Source organism: Equus przewalskii, chromosome 4 (genome assembly GCF_037783145.1).
Source record: "Equus przewalskii isolate Varuska chromosome 4, EquPr2, whole genome shotgun sequence".
NCBI lineage: Eukaryota > Metazoa > Chordata > Mammalia > Perissodactyla > Equidae > Equus > Equus przewalskii.
The window spans coordinates 100,894,780-100,921,166 of record NC_091834.1 but is presented as its reverse complement, the minus strand read 5'-3'; the positions used below and the strand labels follow the sequence as shown (position 1 = coordinate 100,921,166).

General features: G+C 44.7%; 1 protein-coding gene across 1 annotated transcript; it reads right to left on the bottom strand.

The window, feature by feature from the left end:
• Positions 1-226: 226 nt before the first annotated feature.
• Positions 227-26,387, bottom strand: ZNF398 (zinc finger protein 398). Its single transcript, XM_070618055.1, has 6 exons — positions 26,114-26,387; positions 22,735-23,130; positions 16,615-16,741; positions 15,937-16,050; positions 7,445-7,558; positions 227-6,187 (listed from the first exon to the last, which is right to left on the bottom strand). Exons 1-6 carry the CDS (start codon positions 26,135-26,137, stop codon positions 5,031-5,033), a joined length of 1,932 nt encoding a protein of 643 aa, XP_070474156.1. The 5' UTR covers positions 26,138-26,387; the 3' UTR covers positions 227-5,030.

The window sequence follows — 26,387 nt, the reverse complement described above, 5'->3', positions numbered from 1 at the left end:
AATGTTAAGCTAGGACCAGAATCCAGTTTTTAACCCTAGTCAGGTGGTCTTCCCACTGTACAATGACTCATCAAGCGTCCATGTCCCTAACAGCGCGTGGCACCATGAGGGATACAAAATCAGACATGACCTCCATTCTCGGGTAGCTTAACTGTTAGACCAGTTTCAAGATTTTACAGTAAATACTGGCTTTGTTAATAAACACACACAAAGCCACATAGCCCAATGAGGTTTTATCAACATTTTATTTGAAACGTAACCTGGCAGTTTTTACAGCATTGTAGCACACTGCTTTTGAGGCTCCTCTGATTGGACTGTATCTATCTGCGTTCTTTCACCGGGGGCTGGTCTTAGAGGTATGAAATAAGTTTTTGTCTTGAAGAGGTAATTTGACCAAGTTGACAAAAGTCATTGTGTGTGTGTGTGTATATATAATTATGGCCAGAGTTACTCATTTAGAAAGAAACTGGAGCAAGGACAGAAAGGGAGGAATAACATCCTAGAAAGGGACAAATTACTCCTTTTGCAAGATACAAAAACAGCACCTTCCGGGTGCTTTATGCAAGGGACAATAAGCTCTGGTCTGCTAGTGCTGATGAAGCAGAAGTCTTTTATGGAACCCTGATACAGGTGAAACAGATTCTCTCCTATCCTGATAGCACTAGAAATGCCAAACTGTGCCACCGTTTGCCCATTCCCAAGTGAATCTACCAGGCCCAGAGATCCTGATGCAGGGACCATAGGACCTTCCCACCTGACTATGGCTGAGTGAACCAAGATGAGCATGTAACCCAAGGGCAGCCAATCCAAGGGCTGGCTGGAAACTTGTGGCCTGGTTTAGAAAGAGGAGCTGGGCCAGATGCCACACCTTAGAATCTGAACTAAGAAAAACCAAGAGAATCAGAGCCACATGGTTTCATAGCACACAGAAACTTGTGGGAGCCAGGAGGCACAGAAAAGATGGAGTAAATAGGCTCAACGGAAGCAAGAGATGGTAGGAAAAAGCTGAGACATCAAGCAATCACGTGCTTCTGTAGAGCAGCCTCAGTTCTTGACTTCCCACCTCAAGCTCAGCTGGCTTTACGACCCTCTCGCTGGTTGGTCCCGTACACCTTTCCTGATGGCTGCCATCCTGACATCTTCTATGTCAGGCTTTATGCTAAGCACTTCCACCTAGGTCTCCCCCTAAACCTTAACACCTCCTGTTGTACAGATAAGGAACCCAAGCTTGTGATGGTTATATAACGTTACTTCCGATGATGCCAGGACTTGAATCTAGGTCTGACTCGGAGTCCATGCTCTAAACCATGAAGCTGTACTAACCCGCTTTAGTCCTTAAGACCCCGTGCAGTCCCCATCCCCGATGCCCCAACTTGACCTGACTTGAACACCCTTTGCTTGTAAAAGCCTGAGACTTCCCCAGTCAAAGAATGTCCTATGTACAAACCCTGACTGCTTCCCTGGCTACAGATGAAGCAGAGTGAAGAGAGGAGGGTCAAAGGGATCCACCACGCACACAGCAGACATAGACCTGACGATGACAGAATCTCTGGTCTATAAGAACCTTTTGGGGAAAGACTTGTTTTTACTCATTGCTACTGAACACCCCTCAGGCAGCTGTTGAGGATGCTTTTTGTTGTCTAAGAAGCTATGATATAGAAGAGGGATGCGGTGTCCTGCCCCTCCTCAAGAGGAAACCTGAGCAGAAATTTGGCTTCTCCATCCCATTTGGAATGAACAGATAAAGGAACTCGGGTCCTTTTTAATCAACAAGGCTTTTGTGGACTGAGACAATGAACATTTGTTATTCCCCAGCAAGCCACAGGGCCTGGTCGTGACTGAGATAGGCATGGACACTCAAATCTCTCAAAAATGCTCCAAAAAGCAGCCCAGCAGAGTCTCCCAATGGGAACTCTGCAGACTATCATCAATGATGAGGGAAGTGATGGAAGGCCCTGCTCTGGCTGGAGCTCAGCTATGGTGTTGCCAATATCAAATGTCCAGCAGAAAGGAGCAGAGTTATCTTCTTTCACTTTCTAGATAAGCAATCAACTTCCACTTATTTTCATATCTGTGGCTGAATCAGAGGTTCATCTAATGGTGACAATGAAAAGCCTGGTAAGCGACGTGTGGATCTGGTTATAGTCAACACCTGGATCCACTCAGAAGATGGTGCCCATTTACATGTGACAGCACAGACTTCTTAGCCCAGAGGGCAGACTGATGAAGGGCACATTTCTGGGTTTTCCTCCTTCATATCATGTCTGGTCATGACAACCAATCCTCAGGTACTTCTTCAACTGCAGAGTTAAATGCATGGTTTCTCTCAGGAGCCCTTGATGGGCCAACAGTTTCTCCTCCACACACCGAAACCTTTCTGTTGGACTTTATTTTCCACTGGTCCATTTTACTTCCCTACCCTGAATCTTAAGCAAACAACCTCTGATTTAGAGCTAGCCTGGAGTTCTACCTGGTGGAGGACTGCTGGAGGGAAAAGAGACCAGAATGTACAATAGCTGAATCTCCTAGTTTATAAGAGGCCTGATGGTTAGGATAACACCTACTTCCATCTTTCTGGCATGGCCCTGCCCAGCCCCTTTCACTCAGCTTCTTGCCCCATTGGTACTTGAACTGTGTTCACTTCTTGCCAAAGTCTGGGTCCCTGTTGGCTACAGTGCCTCGCAGAAGGGACTGTGGGATCTATCGGCAGCATCTTAACCCACAGGGCTCTTCCATTAATCAGCTGTGTCCTCAGTAAATCTTTGAGTAAAATCTCCCATGTTATCTAGTCCAACATCACATGTAGTGTAGGAACACCTTCTCCAGCACACCCTGGCAAATGCTCAAATCTGTTCAGAAAAAGAGAGCTCACCACCTAAAGAGAGCACTTTGATTTTTCTCCCTTTTCACTAGGGAGATCGAGGTGTAAAACAGGGCTGGATCTCACCCTCAAGTTCTCAGTGGGTTCACTCTAGTGAAACTGGAACCCTGGCTTTGGGATTCCCAGAACACCCAAATTTAACCACGATATGGCTCCAGATTCTAGTTAGAAAACTTCATCCCGATATGCCAGGGCTCTGTTCATCATCTGTCTTGGTTTGTTTTATACCCTTGGGTTTTTTCATCACCTTCAGACTAAGTTATGACAGTGGACTAGCTCTTACATACATTTCTCAGGTCTCCCACGATCCCTAGTATTGTGAATGTCACAGAGCATATGTTTTATAAATGTTACGATCCTACAGAGCAGCATGTTCAGACAGAGCCTGCCCAGGAGCAAAGCTAGCCAGGGTAACACTTTTTCCTAGTGTGGTTACACACGACTAGGTAGGATGAAGGTTCGGCTAGGTGATAAGGAAAAAATGAGTCTTATCACTTCATCAAGAAAGTGCCCTGTCTAAATACTCGCAGACCTTGTTCCAGGCATCTTGGGAAGATTCAGGGGAAACAAGAGTACAGGAATAAACAGCTTTTCTGCCCAAGACTTAGGGCTTCTGCATTCTCTTTCTGTTTTCTACCTCAGGCTCCAAGCAAGAGTAAAACAACAAATCAAATTGATTTCAGTCAAGTTTCAGCAAGAATGTCTCCGCTTTGATTATGCTGTCTTATTTGGCTTTGCCTGGATAGAAGCCAGAATAGGGACAGGATTTTGGCAGGAGAAGGAATGTATCATAACATTTTTTTTCCTTTTTTTTAAAAAATTTCTAAGGGCTCACTTTTTTCCTTTCATCAGCCTCACTTTGCAGATGACAATGTGATATCTGTAAACGGAAAGGGACTTATGCCCAACTGCAAAGCCACTTAGGAGTGAGACCAGGCTCAGATGCTTCCAGGTGATTGAGTTACCCCAGCAAAAGAACACATGGTAGCCACCACCCTAGGAGCGAAACAAGCAAGAGGAGGCTGTCCTTGTGTGCACGGAGCTGAGCTCTGTGATCAAGCAAGTCCCTCAGTTTGTCCACTGCCAACGGGGTAGAGCCAGAGGGAGTGAGCACACACACTGATGGCTCAAGAAAGCTGCGTTATAACACTATCTCATGACTGAGGAAATGAAAGCTGAGTCCGCTGCACTTTCTGAAACTGTAATGCTTCTGGAAAGTGCTATGATCTTTTCTGCTGACAACTGTCAAGAACATCAGACCAGCAATGGAAAAACCAGCTTATTGGCTTGGAAACAGTAAGAATTTGACATAAATGACTCTAAGAAATATGGTTCAGGCACAAGTTTTAGGCTGTTCTGTCATTTCTCTGGGATCTCTAGCTTTTAAAGCTGGGGCTGAGAACACTGCTCCCAATTTTTTAACCAGGACCTTGACAAAGGTTTCTAGCAGTATAAGTGCCAGGAAGAGCCTGAATGCTTCAAATCAAGCTGGTGCAAATTAAGAACTGTCCTCCTTAAAAAGCTTTTAAAGTCCGATTTCTTGCTCCCCCAATATTAAACAAAATCTACTAGGAGAATTAATCTAGGAAACCTGGGAAGGCCATCTGGTGTTATTTGGGGAGAGGCAGTACATAAGCCCATGAACAAAGAGGAGCTGGCGTCAGGGAGGAGCAGGAACATGGACCCAGGCTTGAGCACTTTCTTCTAGCAACCATCCTACCATCAATGAATTGACACAAGCCTCAGTCAGACATTCCCGGCCCTCACCATGGGCTTCTAGCTTTGGAGGCTCTTCCCACACACCTGTCTCTACCTGGAGCTACAATTAGTATCACTCTACTACCCTGTGACGGATTACCAGAGGCCAAATCTTGCTTTCCAACCTCTCTGCAACATTCTTATAACTTCTGCTTAGGTAATATTTTTGAAAAGATGGGGATGCTGGGCTTCTTTCCAGGTCTTTCTGGGTTTCAAGGTGTGGTGCTCTTGTAATGTTGTTGAAGTTCCGAAACACAAGCATGTCACTAGCCAAGCGTACAGGACCCCAAACTCAACGACGTGCCAGATGGTCATTACTGCGGGGGTAGAGGGGCTGTGGGCGTTTCTCTCGCCCTGCTGCAAGCCTGGATAACCACGAAAGGTGGGGGATTCACAAAACTCCCCCTCCACTCCCTTCCCCATACCACTGATTGGCTTCCAGACCTTCAGTGTTAACGGCTAGGCCAGAGGTTTCGAGCCCAGTTAGGAGGGGACCTGGAGGGTCAGGCGGCTGTCCAGAGGGGTCACTGTCGCCCCCACAGCCTCCGTTGTGGCCGGAGCGCAGGTGGTCCTTGAGCGTCTGTTTGTAGCGGAAGCTGCGGCCGCAGTAGGCGCAGGGGTAGGGCCGCTCGCCCGTGTGGATGCGCTGGTGCTTCATGAGGTGGTGCTTGCGGATGAAGCTCTTGCCGCAGTGCGCGCAGCTGAAGGGCCGCTCGCCCGTGTGCAGCCGCCGGTGGTTCAGCAGGTGCTCCTTGCGCATAAAGCTCTTGCTGCAGTCAGTGCACGGGTAAGGCCGCTCGCCTGTGTGGATCATCTGGTGGCGAATCAGGGCCGAGTGGCCGTTGAAGTCAATGCCACACTGCGGGCAGGAGAAAGGCCGCTCCTGCGCGTGCCCCCGCTGGTGGAGCAGGAGGCTGATCTTCAGGCTGAAGCTCCGGCCGCACTGCGCGCAGCGGAAGGGCCGCTCGCTGGCGTGAGCCCGCCGGTGGCTGGTGAGGCGGGCCTGGTCGGCGAAGCGCTTGGGGCAGTCGGGGCAGGGGAAGGGGCGCTCAGTGCTGTTATGGACCCGGAGGTGGTAGGTCAGTCTTGACGGGTGAGTGAAAGTCCTGGCGCAGTGGGGGCAGGTGGGGGGTGTCTCCGCGGCTTGGGCCTGGGAGCTGCTGCTGAGGTCGGCCTGCTGCGGAAAGTGCTTGGGGCACTGGGCACAGGGTAAGGGGTGCTCACCAGTGTGGCTGCATTGGTGGGTCAGCAACATGTCTTGGCTGAGGCTCTTGCCACAGTGGTGGCATGAGAACACTTGCTCCCCCGCTGGAGGCGGGAGCGGGTAGCTTCCCAACTGAGTAAAAGTCACTTGTCCCTCAGGGGCTTCAGCCAGGTCAGGGGCTGGACGTCCAAAAGTTGTCATGGATGCAGACTGCTGGCTTTTGAAAGCCACATCTGAAAAAGTATCCTTTGCTGCTGCTGCTGGTGGAGAAGAGAAGGTGACCGGAACCTCAGGGCACAAGGAGGCTCTAGCAAGGCCTTCAGCTTTGATGACAAGCTCTTCATCTGAAAGAAAGGACTCAGAGTCATGCCTGTCCACAACCGTCTGTGGCAACTCTTAGTCCTCCTGCCCTGCTCTAACAGACTGCCTGAGCCCTTCGCTGGCTCTGATAAGAAGCTCAGGGAGGGCTGAGATAATCATCAAGGCGTCTGTGGTCCCTGTGGCAAATCAGAGAACTCACGACTGCACCTCTGCAACGCTCCCTGCTTGGAAAAGGAAAAACCTGCGCATCAAGCTTCCCAGCAGTACTTCATTCTGTTTCTCCTCTTCACGACCTTTCAGCGATTCTCTGGTGCCTAGTGTGACAAGGCCTAAAATCACGTACTTATCTATTCCTACTCCTCTTCATTCTGCCAGGTAACTCCTTCACTGCAGTCAGCTGTCTCTCTACTTTCGCTGAAAGTAAAGTATACATTTCTGCTTTTACATCTTTGCTCATTCTGTCCTCTTTTGTGGAATGCACCCCCTCTCTTCCTATCTTCCCAAATTATACCCAACCATATCATACCAGTCTTCTAAGGCCCAGTTCTGGCTTCACATCCTTCTTTAGGCTTTATCTAAATACTAAACTAAAACTGATGCATGTTCTCCAAACTTCTCATTTCTTTCACGTTAGTCATCCATCCCACTCACCCTTGACATTTAACAACAGGCGTGCCTAGCAATGATATGTGTGTCCTCAATATTTTAATTTTTATTTCCTAGAGCCTAAAAGAACACAGGGCATAGAAGATATTAAAAAACAGCTTGCGTTAAGTTATAGAAAGAATTGGGTCCCTTCTGACCTTGAGATTCTCTTCTATAATTCAGATGGCAAAATACAGCTGGTGCTAAATATCTTAGAAGGAAGATATTTGTTTCTTCTCCCATCATGTTTTCCTGAGGGAGAGCTCTTCATTAACATTCCCATTTGCGCCTCTCCAATGACATTTTTGTCTCCACTGCTTGTCCCCCCCGCCACTTTGTTCTATCCTTTCTACACAATCTTCAAATGTTCTTCTTTCTTTATCTTCATACTTTTGGTCCATCTGCATGCACTTATTTTTCTTCCTCTGACAATTCTAATTTGTTGTTACATTTAAGAGTGTTTTCTCACTTAAAATTTATCTTAGTTTCATTTCTAGCTTACTTGAGTGTGTCTCCCCCCACCCCTCTTTTTCTCCATTCTTCTCCCACTTCTGCCCCCACACCCCTTCACCTGCTGTCTGCGGTCAGTCCTGGTGTAAGCTGTTCTAGGCATGGATGTTTCCTCCATTACTCACCGGCATAGGTGCCTTTGTATACGTCACTCTCCTTGGACGCCTGTGGGGCCCCAGCCTGGGGCTCTTCCTCTTGTTTAATCCAAGAAAGAATATCTGATGTTGAAATGCCAGGCTCTATTTGTGGGGGAAAAAGAGAATGCCCTTCAGGGGACTGACTCAGAAAGTGACAATAATCATGTGGGTTTGTTGAACACTATGTTTTGTACAAATACTTATCTCTAACTAACCATCACAACAAAACTGAATCAGCCTTTTAAAAAAATGCATATATCAAGAGCACCAGTTCAAAATGAAACCAAATTGATGTATTTTTATATGATATACTCAGCCTGATTCACTATTTTCAGTGAGCCCACTTCAAAAGAAATCAATTTTTATTTTGGAGGTGACACCTGAAATAATCTAGAATCAACAGTACCTGTCATTTCATTAGCACACTTATTTTCAAAATGTTCTCACTTTTTTCTCTCACAGCTTTTTTATGAAATAATGAAGCAGGGAATATTTTCTCCATTTAAGTGGCCAATAAGGAAGTATTTACAGTGAAACGCCATATTATCAAAGGTCTGCTTTAAAATACAGCAGACAGGGGCTGGCCCCGTGGCCGAGTGGTTGGGTTCTCGCACTCCGCTTCCGGCGGCCCAGGGTTCGGATCCTGGGTGTGGACATGGCACCGCTGGTTAGGCCACGCTGAGGTGGCGTCCCACATGCCACAACTAGAAGGACCCACAACTAAAATATACAGCTATGTACCGGGGGGGCTTTGGGGAGGAAAAAAAAAAGCAGGAAAAAAAAAACATTGCCAACAGTTGTTAGCTCAGGTACCAATCTTTAAAAAAATAAAATAAAATAAAATACAGCAGAAAAAAGCAAAAGAAACAAAATTGACCAAAAAAGTTTTTCTTAAATGTTAATTAAAAAAACAAATACATTTCCAGAATTACAAAGTTATATCAGTTTAAACACAGATCTGACTGCTCAGAAACATACTTTTCAGGTTCCCAATTCTGGGCTCTTTCCAAGAGATCCTACTACCTTTGCCTATCAAATGATACAGGTCAGGGGCCGGCCCCATGGCCGAGTGGTTAAGTTCTCGAGTTCCGCTTTGGTGGCTCAGGGTTTCAGTGGTTCGGATCCTGGGCGCAGACATGGCACCGCTCATCAGGCCATGCTGAGGCGGCATCCCACATAGCACAACCAGAGGCTCTCACAACTAGAATATACGACTATGTACCAGGGGGCTTTGGGGAGGAGAAGAAGAAGAAAAAAAGAAAGATTGGCAACAGATGTTAGCTCAGGTGCCAATCTTTAAAGAAAAAATGATACAGGTCATTGTTTCCTGAACCCTGGGATGGTGGAGAATAGTATTTGCAAGTTCCTCAGGCCTTGGGGATTCTTTTGGAAAGAAAAAAGAACAGCCTCTCAAGGCTTTGCACATAACATGCCTCATTTGGTCAGCACAGAAACAGCTGTGTTTGCTATTCCAGCCGAGGCATATATAGCCTTTTTTGGCCTAAAAGGACAAGCTGGCAAGCTGACAAGGTCCAAAGAGTAAATTCAAGCTCTCTATATTATTTCTCAAAAAAGCCTTGTAGGCAGGTTATGGTTTTATTCCTAGAAAATGAACAGAACTCACTGTTTTTCCCAATGCCTTTCAAATCAAGTAGAGACCACTGAAACCTAAATGTGTGCCCAAAGCAGAGATAAGAGGTTAGACAAGAGTAAGGCCTCAAAGACTGTCAGACTGCACAGATGGAAAAACACAGGTTTTAGTGTACGTGGCAGGTTGCCTCTCAGCTTCCTACTCTGAGCCACAAGGCTGAAGTGTATTAAATATAGTCCCACCTTATTTTTTTTTCTCCCAGCTTTTATACACACGTATATATAAAGAAAAAAGCAGGCAGGGGAGACTGTGTATAAGGAAGAGGTTCTTTTAACAGACATCCAGAGGATGAACTTTCTATTCATGCAAAACATGAGACTTTTAAAATGCTTAACTGCTTCCTTCATCAATTTTCTGAATAATGATAGTGCCTTAGAAACCTCCAAAAGTGATTCACGTGGTTTTGATTTTTTGTTTGTTTATCATTATGAACTCATAGAATGTTATTTGATGAGTTTCAATCCATTGCAGCCATTCTTTTTAGTGCTCAAACTGTTCCTTCTTTGGCCAGTAGGAGCCCCTTCAGATCAGCTCTATGTCTTTTCATGTCATCAAACACCTAGTCTCCTTCATTTTTGCTATGACAAACCGTCCCAGGTTCATCTGGTACATTTCCTGCTCCAAGCACACAATCAACAATCTCTTTGAGAAATGGAATTTAGAGACCACACTCTGGATAAGCATACTAACGCTAATAGGTTCTTGTTGCTTCTAAGTCTTTTCAATGGACAGAGCTATAAAATACATACCTTTTAGAAAAAGAAAAGTGTCATTTGAGTTCATATTAATATTTATGATTCATATTTAAGATTACAAGGTTTTAATTAAATCTTTTGATTTTATACTTGTATCTTTTCTCTCTTATCCTGAAAATCTTGGTTCATAATAAGATTAACATAATCTTTGCTTTATCTGAATATATGTTTCAAAATAATACCAATATTATTAACAAAAAAATGAACACAATTTAAGATGTTTTGTGGTTCTTCTAGTCTTTAGGACACATCCATCTAGGGATTTATAGTTATGTTTTAAAGTCATTTGAAAGAAATCTACTTTATGTGTTTATGTCACCAGCTTGATATATGGTTTAGTTATTTCAACATGTATTGATTTTTTAAATTTGTTTTTTTAATTATGTAAAATATTTACAAGGCTCCAAAATCAAACTATAAAATAAGGTACATTCAGACAGCCCTACCTTCCATCTCTAGTCTCTCTCTCCCTGTATAGGTAACCATTCTTGTTGGGTTTCATTTTAAACTTTATACATCTTCATATTTTCCTTCTTTATGTGGCATACGACATAAACTGTTCTATAACTGGAATTTTTACTTAACAATATATTCCGGGTATCTGTCTGCAGCAGTCTACAGAGATCTTTCTCATTCCTTTTTATAGCTGTACTATGTAGCTATACCATTGTTTACTCAAGAGTCCCCTACTGATGGGCATCTGGATTCTTTCCAATCTTTCTTTTTGCTAAGGAAGATTTGCCCTATCATCTGTTGCCAATCTTCCTCTTTTTGCTTGAGGAAGATTCACCCTGAGCTAACATCTGTGCCAATCCCCCTGTTTTTTATGTGGCTCACTGCCATAGCGTGGTCACCAACAAGTGGTGGAGGTCCACAGCCAGGAACCGAACCCAGGTCGCTGAAGCGGAGAGAGCTGAACCACTAGGCCACGGGGCCAGCCCCTCCAATCTTTTCTTATATTAGTCAGCAGCCAACCGTAAAAGCTATGGAGGGCTAAAAAAAAACAAGGCAGTTCTCCAGAAACATAAGCAGCTGTTGTTATTACAGCCTGCCGGCTGAGTATGTCTTCAGTTAACTTGGGAAGCCCCAGGAACCTAATGTCTCTTTTTGAATGATTATGCTGAAAGCGCCTCTGGTCGGTTAACTAGATCAGTACTATTAAATTTTGTGTTTTTTTTGAGGAAGATTAGCCCTGAGCTAACTGCTGCCAATCCTCCTCCTTTTGCTGAGGAAGACTGGCCCTGAGCTAACATCTGTGCCCATCTTCCTCTATTTTATATGTGGGATGCCTGAGGTCTGCAGTCGGAGGGAGCTGGCTTAACCCAAGAAAGCAGCTTTTGCCAAGCAGTGCCATGTCCGCACCCAGGATCCAAACTGGCGAACCCCAGGCTGCTGAGAAGCGGAACATGCGCACTTAACCGCTGCGCCACCGGGCTGGCCCCACTACTAAGTTTTATTTTATTAAATAGTTGGTCCTCTGCACTACTATCATAGAATGCATAGAATACAGCAGTGTCTGCTACAGTTTGGTGGGAGTGTCCAACCTGAGGACCTTCTGGCAGTGAAATAAAAGGAGCAGGAGCATTTGAACACTAAGATGGCCTGATACAGACACCTGTATCGTGACAGTATGGGCAAAAGCTGGCCAGGTCGCCACAATGGCACACCAAAGCACATTCCTCGTAGGCCTGAGGAATCCCAACAGTGGATACTTAAAGAGACACAAAGTGACGGGAAAATCATTGGTTCATGCAAGCAGCAGCCTTTGGAGAAAGCTAGAGAATAGAGAAAAACAATATTGATCAGTAAGAGGAAGTTGATAAATGCTGAGGTTTTAGGTTTGAGAGGTGGTGAAAAATAGAAAGGCCGATCACAAGAAAATATAAAATTTTAATGTCTACACTGGTTGAATGTTATTTTAACTGTGAGGAACTCTGATTTTGTGTGTGTGTGTGTGTGTGTGTGTATGTTTTAAACAGATAAGGGCCCGTGCTGTTTAAAAAGGAGCTGGAACCTCGAGGTTCTGAATGTTATGAAGGTTTATAAACTAAGCGAGTTAAAACTGGTGCTGAGGTCTGACATCTTAAGCAGGTAATAAAAAATAATTGACACATGAAACTATCACAGTTAAAAAAATAAAACCTTTTAAACTTTTTGTGAAACAGGTATGGAACTGTAACATAGCAAGAATGTGTTAAGTATTTGTGTAATAAGTTAAAACCCCTAAGTTTTATCATGTCCAGGATGATTCTTGCTCTCAAAGAGGTTAAACTAAGATAAAAAGATTATCATATTGAGATGTGCCTTAATCACTGATTTTGTCTAGGACCAGAGTGAACAGGGATAAACATGGGATAATGACAATGTACCTGAAATGACAATGATCAAAGAAGTCTCCCCAGGACTACAAGTTTTAGAAGTTAATTTATTTTACTTTTGGCTCATTCTAGAATTTTGGCTTGAGTCCATAGCTTCTGAACTAGAAGAAGGCCTAGATAATGGACTTTCAGTAATTATTCTATCTGAACTTCTTGGGTAAACTTTTTCTCCAAAAAATTCTAAAAAATTGGAGTTCAATATTAAAACTATCAGTGACCAAATAATGGCCACACACACACAGCTGGTCTGCAGTTAGCCCTAGTAATAGAGTTAAAGAATTTCAGAAAATCTCGTGTTTGTATTTTTCTACATTCTCCCATTTACTACCATTCTCTACTAATTGTTTGCAGTTTTATCTAAGATACTAGGCATCAATGACTATTCCCTAAGAGGATACAATTTCTCTTTCCCCTCATCAGATTCAAGTAATGGAGATAAAATAAAATAAAAATTTTAAAAATTTTATGCTCTATTTTTTATTTTTATTTTTTGGAGGAAGATTAGCCATGAGCTAACATCTGCTGCCAATCCTCCCCTTTTTGCTGAGGAAGACTGGCCCTGAGCTAATCTCCATGCCTCATCTTCCTCTACTTTATATGTGGGATGCCTGCCACAGCATGGCTTGGCAAGCGGTGCCGTGTCCACACCCGGGATCCAAACCGGCGAACCCCAGGCTGCTGAAGCGGAACATGCACACCAAACTGCTGCGCCACTGGGCTGGCCCCTGGAGTATAAAATTAATTCCATGACATCTGGACATAAAAAGGAGGGGATGCCACATGGTACCATCACTATCTCCAAATCTATTCTACCTATATATTTTTATTTAATTATAATGCACAGTTGTTAAAGCTCTAAAATGGAATACAATCATAAATTATGGGTTTTATAAGAAATATAGATAAATCCAAATGTATTTTAGAAAATTCAGGTTTCGAAAAGTACATCAATGTTCTAACATAAACACACTGGTCTAACAACAAATTCCATGGCGTATTAAAATTGGTTAAAAAAAGATGATGTTAGAGAAGAGAGAAGCTGCCTGCTCAAAAATAAAAGTTTTGATTCTTTTTTTCCTTATTAGAACAAGATTTTAAAAATGATTTAAATGGTTAGAGTTAAGTGGAGAATAATCTATCAGAAAGATATTTTATAAATTCTGTCATTAAAGTGGCCTAGCATTAGTATCCTCTTCCTAGTATTCGTGTGGAACAATCTTTCATGAACCTTAATGACCAGACAGTTTAATACTATTCTCCACTGAAAGGAACCCAGACTTTTTTAATGTGTTATGAGAAAGAAAATCTAAAATAGGCCTGTGTCAACACAGCAGGCCTGAGACGCTGAGACTTAGAAAGGCCTGCTTACGAGGTTGGCCCTTGGCTGGCAAACAGTTCCCTGTGCTGATGTAAAACTTTCCCTAAATGTTAAGAGTGCCTCACAGGGCCTAAACTGTTGGTACAAACAGTGTGGTTTATGCTGAACCTCCACTTGCCTTCTGGGAGTCTGGAATTGTGGTGTGTGCTAGGCAGAGGGTGCTTCCATGAGCAGCTCCAGTGAAAACCTTGGGCACTGAGTCTCCAGGGAGCTTCTCTGGGAGACGACACTCTGCATGTGTTATCACAACCCCTTGCTGGAGGATTAAGTGTGTCCTGTGAGACTCTACTGAGAGAGGAGACTCTGGAACATTTTTTTTTTTAAGAAAACAAGTACTGAGGCAGTACTGGAAGGACACAAGAGACAGTTTAAAAGTCCTCTCACTTGCCAAGTTGACAATTTGAGCAACCAAAAAAAAAAAAATTGCATTAAATGAATAAAATCCATGAATATATAATTAAATCTAAAAGGGAGAAAATATAAAGGGTTCTAAAGGATAGACACATCTGAGCTTTTTTAAAATTCTACATATTGATCAGTTCAAGTCATATGAATCCTATCTTCAAGTTCTGGTAAATATCTAGGTTGATAATCATCAAAGCAAGCTAAAACTCTAAAGAATCAAACCAGAGTATTAAATAAATTCAATGCTTACAGTGTTTGTTAATTTTAAGTAAAAATGTATTAATGTATATAGGTTGACTACCCATAAATGGAGTCATAAAAACGAAGGTAAAAATAAATTGACAAGATGGCAGCTAAATGACACTTTCATGTATCATTACAAAACCAACTTACCTACATCTTTTCCATTCGTCCCCAAAAATGACACACTCATTTATACTATCGAGGGCTATGTCAGGAACTAATAAAGTAGACTAAGGAGTTCTTTCCAGTAATGAATTAAGTCAGCCATCTCTATTTGTGATATGATTTTAGAATCATTATTTGTATCCATGATACAGAGATGAATCAAATTCCACCTGTTACATTGCCTAAATACAATCACTCACAGTTCTTAGAAATAATATGTGTGGCAGATATATGCATTCCTCAAAACTTAGAGAATGTTCACTTAAGATCTGAGCACTTGACTGTATGTAAAATTTACCTCAAATGGAAAAAAATACACAAATATTGAACTCTAGGTTAATGATATTCATGCTGAACTATTTAGAGAGAAATGTGATGTCTGTGTTGGCTTTGAAATAGGTTGAAAATAAGACGGGTTGATGGGGGGCTGGCCCCATGGCCGAGTGGTTAAGTTCGCGTGCTCCGCTGCAGGTGGCCCAGTGTTTCGTTGGTTCGAATCCTGGGCGCGGACATGGCACTGCTCATCAAACCATGCTGAGGCAGCATCCCACATGCCACAACTAGAAGGACCCACAACGAAGAATATACAACTATGTACTGGGGGGGCTTTGGAGAGAAAAAGGAAAAAATAAAATCTTTAAAAAAAAAATTTTTTTTAAATAATAAAAAAAAAAAGATGGGTTGATGGATGGATAGAGGAATGCAGAGATGGATATATATGTGATAAAATATTAGCGTAAAATCTAGGCAGTAAGTAGGTGTTCACTGTAAAATTGTTTTAACTTTTCCGATAGTTTGAAAATTTTCATAATAAAATGTTAGAAAAAAAATAGTGCATGGGACAGGAGGTAGGCTGTAAGAGAAGTTCATTTAATAGGGATGTCTGCAGGATGAACTTTCTATGAGCTTTCTATCAAGCAAAGAACAAAAACTGTATGAGATTTTTCTGATAGCAGAGGTGGGGCTTGAGAGAAATAATACAGCTGCACTGTGGCTAGTAGTCTTTCCCACACATTATCAAGCAGCTGCCAACTAAAAATATTAAGGCAAGTTAATTAATGATAGCTGGCTCCCAAACCAAGCAAAATCTGCTTTGCCCAGGTGGATGTCATCGGGGTCCACTGGTTAAGTGCATCTCTGAGGGACCACGCAGACGCCCAGCTCCTCCAGCACTACTTAATGGCCACGTGTACATTCCCTCAAGCCCTTCCCTTCAGATGAGCATGACTGCTTCCTCTGCCATCTAAGGACATTCTTTTTTCTAAATATTTACATCTCAGAACCTTTGTCATAGCCCTCAGATGTGTGGTATTGGGGGGTGAAGGCATTGGACAAGGTGATCTCTAAGCTCCCCCTCCTATTTAAATGCCTGATGATCCATTCACAGTCTAGTTGCTTTAGCACCAAGAGGCTCGAGGACCCCAAGCCCTGCTTACTTAGTGCTGAGCCATCATCCCTGACCAGGAAAGAGAGACAAGGACTAGATAATCTCTTCTCCCACTTACCTTCACTGGGGTCTGTGGGAATCTCACTTTCCTCTGGCCCTGCCTGGTCCTCTGTGTTATGGTCTCCTTCTGGCTGAATCTGAGATAAGACATCAGGTTGATTCATGGCATAATCTAGGAGAGGAAGAAGGGAAAAGGGGTATGACAAAGAGATCAATGAGGATGCTACTAATTGTCATGAAGGCTGTGCTGAGGACTTTGAGATCCACAATCCCAGGGAATTACTTTTATATTCTATTTCACTTTCCCCATCCATCCACCTCCAATATGGAAGAGATCTATCAGGCAAGCAGGTAAGAGGAGAGGTAAAGGGTGGGAAAGGTACATGTGCGACTTCAGCACCGCCACCTGCTGCTTTCACTGGGTAAGAGCGACAGTGTGCCTCGGGTGGGGGAGAGGGGGAGAGATCAAGGACCCTTCAAAGTGAAGGATACCCATGGAAACCACTGCAGCTGGCACACCCATAACTCTGAACTTCACTCTCTATCCCGTGAATTGGCAAAGGAGAGATGCTGATTTCCTATTTAGCAAGGGTGAATTGGAAATCTTTAGCTTGGAACCAGAATCTGAAGGGTGTGAGGACAGAGTGAGAATGAAGACCACTGGAGGAAAAGGGACTGTTCTGAGCCCTCCTGGAGCTGCTGTCACCTCATTCACAAGGGGCCAACTTAGCCTCACCCATGGAGATGAGAGACTCGTAGTTGCCCTTCATGATATTCTTGTAAAGTTCCTTTTGCCATTCTTCTAATTTTTCCCATTCTGGAGTGGAAAAGTAGATGGAGATATCATCAAATGTCACAGGTACCTGAAATTACAATCACACCGGGGTTAGTCCCTCCCACTGCAATTCAATCATTCAAGAAATCTTTACTGAGTGCCTACTAGGTACAAAAAACTGTGCGGGACCCTAAAAGGATACAGGAAAAACTTAAGACAGATCCAACCTCCGGGAGTTGACAATATTTTCAAGGAGAAAGGTGATAAACTTTAGGGTTGTGCGTTTTGAGAGGGTGAAGGACATGTAAAGAGTCATTTGCAGACATAGGTACAAATGCAAAGCAGTATTTAACTCACAAAGCACAACATATTAATATCCATTGAGTACAAGGTTTATCTGAAGCACCAAGATTATAAAAATATGGTTTCTGGGGGCCGGCCCCATGGCCAAGTGGTTAAGTTCACGTGCTCCACTTTGGTGGCCCTGGGTTTCACCTGTTCGGATCCTGGGTGCAGAAATGGCACCACTCATCAGGCTATGTTGAGGCGGCGTCCCACATGTCACAGCTAGAGGGACCCACAACTAAAAAAAAATATACAACTATATACTGAGGGGATTTGGGGAGAAAAAGCAGAAAAAAAAAAAAGATTGGCAACAGTTGTTAGCTCAGGTGCCAATCTTTAAAGATTTTTATTTTTTTCCTTTTTCTCCCCCAAGCCCCCCAGTACATAGTTGTATATTCTTCGTTGTGGGTCCTTCTAGTTGTGGCATGTGGGATACTGCCTCAGCCCGGTTTGATGAGCAGTGCCATGTCCACGCCCAGGATTCGAACCAACGAAACACTGGGCCGCCTGCAGCGGAGCACGCGAACTTAACCACTCGACCACGGGGCCAGCCCCTCAGGTGCCAATCTTAAAAAAAAAAAAAAAAATTTGGTTTCTGCCCAAAAGGAATGTATGACTGTATTCAAATTAATAACATGGACAAGAAATTTTTAAAATAGAGCTATAATGGGACTGGGATGAGTCTGGAAGAGATGGGGCTTCAGCTAGTCCTAAAAGACAGGTAGATTTCTTTGTTTTGGACACTGTCATTTTTCTGGTTTTTCGCTGAGGAGGATTAGCCCTGAGCTAACATCTGCTGCCAATCTTCCTTTTTTTTTTTCTTTTAGCTTGAGGAAGATTAGCCCTAAGCTAACATCTGTGCGAACCTTCCTCCATTTTGTACGTAGCATGCCTCTACACATGGCTGACAGTGAAGTAGGTCCACGCCCAAGCTATGAACCCGCGCTGCCAAAGCGGAGCACCTGGAACTTTAACCACTTCACCACGGGGCTGGCCCCCTAAGATGTATATACATGTATCTTTTCCAAAATTAAAAAATTCAATAAAAATATACATACTTCATAAATTTAACATAGCCTTTAAGATTCAAAGGTCTGTCCAATACTATTAGGCAGTTTTATTTCTTTCTGCTTCATTTGTGTCATCTTTTTCCTCAACGAGAAATTTTGTTCCTAGGGGCTAGAACCATAAATTACTCATTTTTACATCCTGCTCAGCACCTAAAATCAGGCTGAGGGAAGTGTAAACACTCAATACTTAATTTTTATCTAACCTCACTACACAGGAGATCTGTCATAGCTTACAATAAAAACTCACGATAAAATGATCACAGAAATCAAGGATCAGATGGGCTTCTGGTCCAAGACTGTGAGCTAAGCACACACGTCCTTCTCTTCCCTCCCAGACTCCACTGAAACCACAGCGCTGAGATGGGGGACATATCTACAACACCGCCAAGAATGAGCAGGAAGGCCGTCACCAGACAGTTCTTGATGAGTCTCACTGAGACCCGGAGGATGGGCGTGTGCTGGGGTCTAAGGTGCGCGAGGAAGCTGCATCTCCCTGATGCACAGGGAAAGACTGCAGTGGAGGAATCCAGAGAATTCCAAGCTCGAAGTCAGCAGCTACCCTGAGTCGGAGTAAAAGTGGCTGTAAACTGCCGTTTGAAGGGCTATCTTTAGAAGCAGGACCCCCTCTCTCGTCCTCCTCATCAACCCTGGCAGAGCCGGCAGCATTTACCCCAAAGCTGAAATGACAGACCATATCTCTATGGAAATTTCACAACCTGCCTGGGACAGCAGGGGACCCCAGTATGGGAGCTGACGGCTTGGAGTACTGCCTTACTCCTTCTGGCCTCCGGGTGGTCCCTGCACTGCCTATTTGCTCCTGGCCACAGCACCTTAAAGTGAAGCCCACCTACATGGAGCGCCTATGGAGGGAGCCCGCTCCTGCAAATGAAAGATCCTGTGGTTAAAGAGACTAAAGTGGTGGCAGAGAAAACATGTCAGCTTCCTGTAATTAACCAAAGTAATCAATCTAATCCTTCACTTATAAATATGAATGAACAATCACAGATTACTCAAGATTTTTTTTAAAAAGCTAACAGCACCAAGATGAACAAACACTATAAAAGATCCTAGAGGGAAAAAAATCAATAAGCTAAAAATCAAACAACCCTCTGAAATTCAGATTCTCAAAGAAATTTAGTAGATATTGCATCCATAAAAAAAATTCAGGCTGCTTTAAAAAAAGGAGCAGAAAATAAGTATTCTTGAAAATTAAATATATAATTGTTAAAAATAAAAATTAGAAATGCTGGAAGGAAAGGTCAAGGAACTGTAGTTAAAAAGGTAAAAAATATTAAGGAAAATTTAAAGAAACAAAGACAATAATCCATCATCTGTCAACAGCAGTTCCAGAAAGAGAATAGAAAAAATGGGGGAGGGTGTGTGAAATATTATAAAAATAGATTCATAGAAGAAAATTTCCCAGAGCTGAAAAGATACCACTCTTCTGAATGAAGGGTCACACCAAGGGTCCAAAACAAATTTTAAAAGACCTATATCCAGCCATAGCCAACAAATTTTAGAAAAATATAAATAGAAGATAAAAACTTCCAGGGAAAAAAAAATGGGTTTCTTACAAATTATAATCAGTTTGGTATTAAACTTTTTATCAATGGCATTTGGTGTTATGAGATAATGGACCAACACTTTTAAAATTCTGAGGGCAAATGGAATATTATTGAGCCTGAAAAAGGAAGGAAATTCTGACCTGCTGCAACATGGATTCATCTGCAGGATGTTATGCACAAGTGAAACAAGCCAGTCACAAAAGGACAAAAATTGTGTGATTTCACTTATATGATGTCCCTAGAGTAGTCAAATTCACAGAGACAGAAAGCAGAATGGTGGCTGCCAGGGGCTGGGGGCAGCGGGAATGAGGAGTTGTTTAGTGGGTACAGAGTTTCAGTTTGGGAAATCCTGGGGATGGATGGTGGTGACGCTTGCACAACAATGTGAATGTACTTAATGCCACTGAACTGTACCCTTAACCATGGTTAAAATGGTAAATTTTATGTATATTTACCAAAATTAAAAAAAATTAAAATTCAAAGTAAGGGCAGAATAAGAGCATTTGCAACAAAGCAAGGACACAAAAGTTTACTTCCTGTATTTCAATCTAGTAAATCTTCAATATATTCTAATTTCATGAAGAAATCACAACATTATTTTTATATGATTTTGGAGTTTAAGATGGACAGGTTGAATGTTACCCATTTATCCGGGTAATACCATAAGTAACTTTAACTTCCCTTTTCTGCTATTCTTACGGCAAATACAAATTTAAACTTTCCCAAAGAACTTCTAGGGGGCTCCAGATACACAAATAAAAACACTGGGGCAGGTTCTCTGTCAGATACTGCCTCTGACATCCCTTCCAACTCCCTCATCTCCGCTCCCCTTCACAACCCTTGAAAGAGTCCTTTATTGTCATTCTCCCTTTTCTCTTCCCATTCACCCCTCCACCAGCTCCATTCAGCCTTCCATCCCCAGCTTCACTGCACTGAAACAACTCTTGCAAGGTTCCCAGCGACGTCTATGTTGCCAAATCATATTCACCATCGTCTTCCTTCTAGACCTCTCGGTAACATATCAACCCAGATGACAACTCTCTCCTTGAAATGCTTTTCTCCTTGTCCCTGTGACCCCACATGCTTTCCTGTTTTGTTTCCTTTCCCGCCTCCCTGGCCACTCCTCCTCAGTCTCCTTTGCTGGCTCCTCCTTTCCCTGGAGCTGAGCCCTGGGACTCCTCTTGCTTTCCCACTTTCTTTCCTGAGGTCATCACTTCCAGCCTCTTGACTTACAACATGACCTGGACATCAACGACTCCCAAATATTTCTCACCTTTGAGCTTCAGGGACCACTTCACATCTCTCCAGAATGTGCCACAGGCATTTCCAACCTAACACTGCGAAAGAGAACTCTTAATTCCTTCCCATGCCTCAAGATATCCCCATCTCAGTAGATGCCAACACCATCCATCCGGTTCTTCAAGCCAAAAGCCTAAGAGTCACTAAACCTAAGGTGTTAAGAGCATGTGCTCTGGAGCCAACTGGGTTACAAGACAACTCTGTTATTTATATTTAGTAACTATATGAACCCAAGTTAGGGTTCTTATGAAATAACTAAAGCACTCAGAACAGTAAAATTCTAAGTAAATTATCACACATTAAATTTACAATTATTGTTGTTCTTAATTCCTCCTTCCCTACTTCCCATCAGTAAGTCTTACTGTCAATTCTACCATCAAAACATCCCGAATCTGTCCACTTATCTCCATCTCCACTACTGCTACCCTCATCCAGGCCACTCTCACCCCTATTACAGCTGCCTATTGTTTTCCTCCCTGCTCCTGTTCTTACCCCCATGATGCATTCTCCACATGGCAGCCAAAGTGGTTCTTTCAAAATATACACCAGTATAACTCCTCTGCTTAAAACCCTTCAATTTCCTCCCATTACACCTAAGATAAAACCCCAACTGCTTACCTTGGTCTCCAATGCCTGACCCAGTGGTTCAAAACTCTAGCTGCATTATTACAATCATCTACGGAGCTTCAAGAATTATTAATGCTTAGGCCCCATCCTGGACCTATTAAATCAGAATCTCTAGGTGTGATGCCCATCAAAATTTAAAAGCTCCCCAGATGAATCCTATGTACACCCAGGGCTGAAACACATTGCCCTAAACGATCTGCCTCCTGTTTACTCAGTGCACACAGCCGGCTGCCCTTCCTCCTTCCCCTCAGTGTCCCTAGTCCCTTTGAGCCTTCGGGACTTTGCACTAGGTATTCTTTCTGCCTAGAAAGCTCTTCCTCAGATCTTCTCACAGCTGGATCCTTCCTGTTATTTAGTCTCAGCCTAAATATTAGCTCCTTTATGAGAACTTCTCTGATAGCCAATCTAAAATAAATCATCAGATAGCACTTATATTTTTACCAAAGCGCTTAAATGGATTTTAATGTTATCTTTCTTTATCCACTAAAATTTAAGCTCCAAGGGAGCTTACATGAATTGTTCACTGCTGTGCCTTCAGGATGTAGACATCAAGCAAATAGTAAGTGTTCAAGAAATATTTGTTGAATGAAGGAATAAATAAGCAGGCATGCTTGGAAACTAGCTGGCTCGAGGCTGTCTTCCACAGTTGAGGAATAGTGTTTATTTCCCTTTTGTTTTATGGGCTATTCCCTCCAGAAAGGCTGGGCCCCAGCATTGCGGCACACTTCTGCAAAGGATGCTGACGGGCAGGATCTACGTCAGCCCCAGACCCACAGATGGTCCCAAACCCTTATGTTAACTATTTACTCTACCTCCCCTCCCTTGTCTTCCCTCTAACTTTTCACCAGAATTGACAACAAATTCAAATTGACTGATTTAAATGATATTTAGTTTCCACACCAAGATCGTGGCAGACAGGTTAACAAAGAGAAAAGTGACCGGGGGATAATGGGCAGGAGAAAGCAAAAGAGAAGAAAATCCATCTATCAGATAGCCAACTTTGGACTGGAAACAGTTTTCCAATGATCTCTGTATTAAACATGGAATGCTTCCCAAATAGAGAAACACAAAACAACTTCATAGTTCCTTCAGCCTAACTGACTGACCAAGATTATCCCTTACTACTAGGCTAAGGACTAGTGAGACCACTTTCCATCTAGAAGCGAAGGTATTACCTTTGGGATATCCCCTTTAATACCCGGGGGCAGCCGCAGGATCCAGAAGTTCCTGTTTCTCAGCAGATTCTCCAGGTTCTCCAGCCGCCTCTGCAGCAGCCCGTACTCCTGCAGCAGGGTCCCCAGCACGGCCCACTTGCCATCCAGCTGGTTCCCAAGATCGGCCACTGTCTTTTCACAGCTGGCCAGCTTCTTCTCTGCTGTCCCTGTCCGTCCTTCTAGATGCAGGAGTCGCCGGCTGTGGACCTCAACCTTTCTCTCTATAGCCTGCACGGCGGCCACCACTGTCCACAGGGAGATGGCTGCAGTCTGCAGGTGTGCCTCATTTGCTGCTGGGGGCGTGGGAAGAGGAAGGGGCTGCAGGGACGTAAGGCATTCGGAGTCCCATTCAGAAGTCTGTGCGCAGTGGAGAGATGAGACAAGACACTGAGTGTTAGAAGCAGCCCTAATCCAAAATAAAATCAGATAAGGACCGCTTAACTGGCCAACTGAGATTAATCTAAATACAGTTTTAGTACCACCTGTATAAGCCTCCTCTTTATGGAGCTCATCGACATCAGGAGCCAAGAGAGCTGCTTTGGTGGTTCAGGGATGGATTAGGCAAGACAGCGAATGAGTGAAGCTGGATCAAGAACCAGCCCGGCATACTCCCTGGGATGCAAAGCCCTAGAGCCAGCGTCCAGAGGCTCAACTGTTGCTGCATCCCCTCTCTCTAGAAAAGGCTAAATGCATCAGGATCTCTCCAGGTTTCACTGAGCTCAGTGCCCTCTGATAAACCTTTGATTGACTTATGCTGTGGCCCTGTCCACCACCCTGCTTACAAACCACAACCATACCATTCAGCAAACCTTGAATAAGCAGAGAATGTTGAGTCTGGAAAACACACAACTATTTGTGAACATTTAAGGGTTATAAAACAGAAAGCAAAACAGGCTTGTTTAATCTTACAGTGTTACTCTAGACGGCAGAACTAGAACCAACACGGAATTTTCAGGCAGGCAAACATTGGCCTATATAAATAATTTTTGAACTAGATCTTTCCAAGAAAATAATAGCTTGCCCCAACATTGAACGCACTTTGAAACAAAGAACATATTTTAAAAAAAAGAAATCTCTACCAAAAAAATAGGAGGTTTGACGACGATGACCCCTACAAAGCCTTCTGACTCTATGAATTTGATAACCTGCTCTCTGGCCACAAGCTCCCATCTCTCCAGCTCACCCATCACCTTATTCTCATTTCACTTGCTCTGCAATCCCACTAAACCCTTGCCCATTCTCTTTGCTCCTGGTTTGTCAGCCTGATCCAGGCTTTGCTTTCTTCCTTGATCATTTCAGCCATCTTTGACCCCTTTACTCATGTGTCTTTCTGCCTCACCTGCTCAGCTAACCTCTAGCTTTGAATCAGTCCGATGGTTCTCATTCTGATCCTGTAAACAGGCTAGTAAGCCCTGCTAAAGGAAGTCACACAACCGGGTAAACTGGTGTCACCACACACCAACGGTCTCTAAGCTCAGAGGGGGCTCAACACTGCCTGGTGCCCCCATGTCTCTTTTCCCTTTCCGTCCAGTGGCCACTACAACTCCCACGCCAGCACTCTCCTTAATCTTTTAGCACAGCACTTCTCAAACGAATGTGCATAAGGATCATCTGGAGATCTTGTTAAAATGCAGACTTTGATTCAGTAGGTCTGGAAGGAAAATTGAGATTCTGCATTTTTACAAGCTCCCAGGTGATGCTGATGCTGCTGGCTCAGGGAACACGCGCTGAGTAGTGAGATTCTTGTCCGCTGCAGGCCCCCTCTCCCTGAGAAGATGACATGGACTCCTACTTTGAGAAGAAAATTAGAGTACTTAGACCAAACGCTCTCAATTTTCTCCTCTTTTTCTTCACATTCCTTCCCACTTCAAACTGATCAGTAACTTAATCTTGCTTTTCTTCCTACAGGAAAAAGGTTCATCCTATTTAAAATTGATCTCTCCACTTAAGCTCTGAATGCCAACTCCTTCCACATTTTTAGGTACACTGTTCTTCTTTTATGGTCAATATTTCAATCTCTTGATTCTTCTCCATAAGATGAACCTGCACTGTTCAATATGGTGGTTACTGAGCACTTGAAATGCGGTTATTTTGATTGAGATGTGCCATGAGTATCAAACACACTCAAGATTCTGAAGACACAGTATGGGGAGAAAATGTAAAACTTCCTAATTTCTTAATATTGATTCCACATTGAAATATTTTGTACGCACTGAGTTAAATAAAATATTAAAATTAACGTTATTTCTATAAACTTTTTAAACACGACTACTAGAAAATTTAAAGTTATATGTGGCTTCCATTATGTTTCTACTGGGCAGGGCTAGCATAGACACATGATCTCTACCATATTTAAAAAAAAAAGATTGGAAAAGGAAGAATAGGTCCAAGGGTAGGGATGGCTTTCCCCTCTGCTCTATTCCCCACCCCTTGCCACTGCTTCCTCTTCGTCCTCCCCTTCCACCTTTCTCACTTTCATGTCACTCCTCCGTAGCAGTCTGGCTCCTGACCCACTAAAACGGCTCTCCTTGGGGTGACCAAAGGCTTCTCAAACCGGTAAATCCAAGGCATACTTTCCAGTCCTCTGTTACTGGACTGGTCCCTGCTCGTCCTACCCGGGTCTGGGCTCAGGGACTGCCCCGGTCGTCTCCGCAGCACTAGCAACTGGTGGAGCGCCCGGCACCCGCGGGCCCGCCGCCGACATCGGCTGAATGAACCCACACGAGACGGTGCTCCACCCTCGGAACCCGCACCGGTCACTCGGGCAGCAGCGCGGACGGAGGCCCTCCTGCGTGGCCGGCATTGTCAGCTACGGGCCCGGCGCTCCCGAGCCGCACGCAGTCCTTTGACACACCTAAGTGTCACCGTGGCCGCCGCACCTGCGGCTGTGCGCGGCCGGGCGCACGGCACCGAGGGCGATCTTGCGAGCACGGGGCCGCCGGGGCCGACGGGCACGCCAGCCCAGCGGCCTGCGCGTGGCGGGCTGCGGCGGGCGGACGCCGAGCCGAGGCGCCCCTCTTCACTCATTCCTCTTTCGGTAGCGTCCCAGACTCTCCCCGCTAGAAGCCTCCAGCAGGGCTGCGGAGCCCTGGGCCTCGCACCCGGCGCGGGACCTCTCGGGCGGAGGGAGCGAGCCTGCCAGCCCCGCGCCGGCGGCGTCCCGCCCGGCCATCGGGCCCGGGGGCCCCCGGGGCGCCCGTCTGCGCTCGGGCGCGCCCCGCTCGGGGCCCCGCGCCTGACACGCCGCCTTCCGCCCGCCTCCCTCGCTCGGGCCCGGTCGCGGAGCCCCAGGCGCCCCAACCCTCCCGGGCTCACAGCGCTCGTGCGCGGGCCGCCTTACCGGAGCCGGCGCTGCCTCGGCCATGGCCCCGCGCTGCCCGGCCCGGCCCGGCCGGAGTCGCCGCCGCCGCCGCGCGGCCCCACGCAGGCCGGCCCCCGGCCTCTCCGCAGGCGCGCCCGCCCGGCTCTCGCGCGGCCGTGGGCCCGGTGCTCGGGCGCGGGGGCGCGGCAGGGGCGCGGGGCGGCCGGCCGGAGGAGCTCGGGGGCGGGCAGGCTCAGCCGCGCTCGGCCGCAGCGGCCCCTCAGCTGGCGCTTTGTGGGCACCGAGCGCAGCC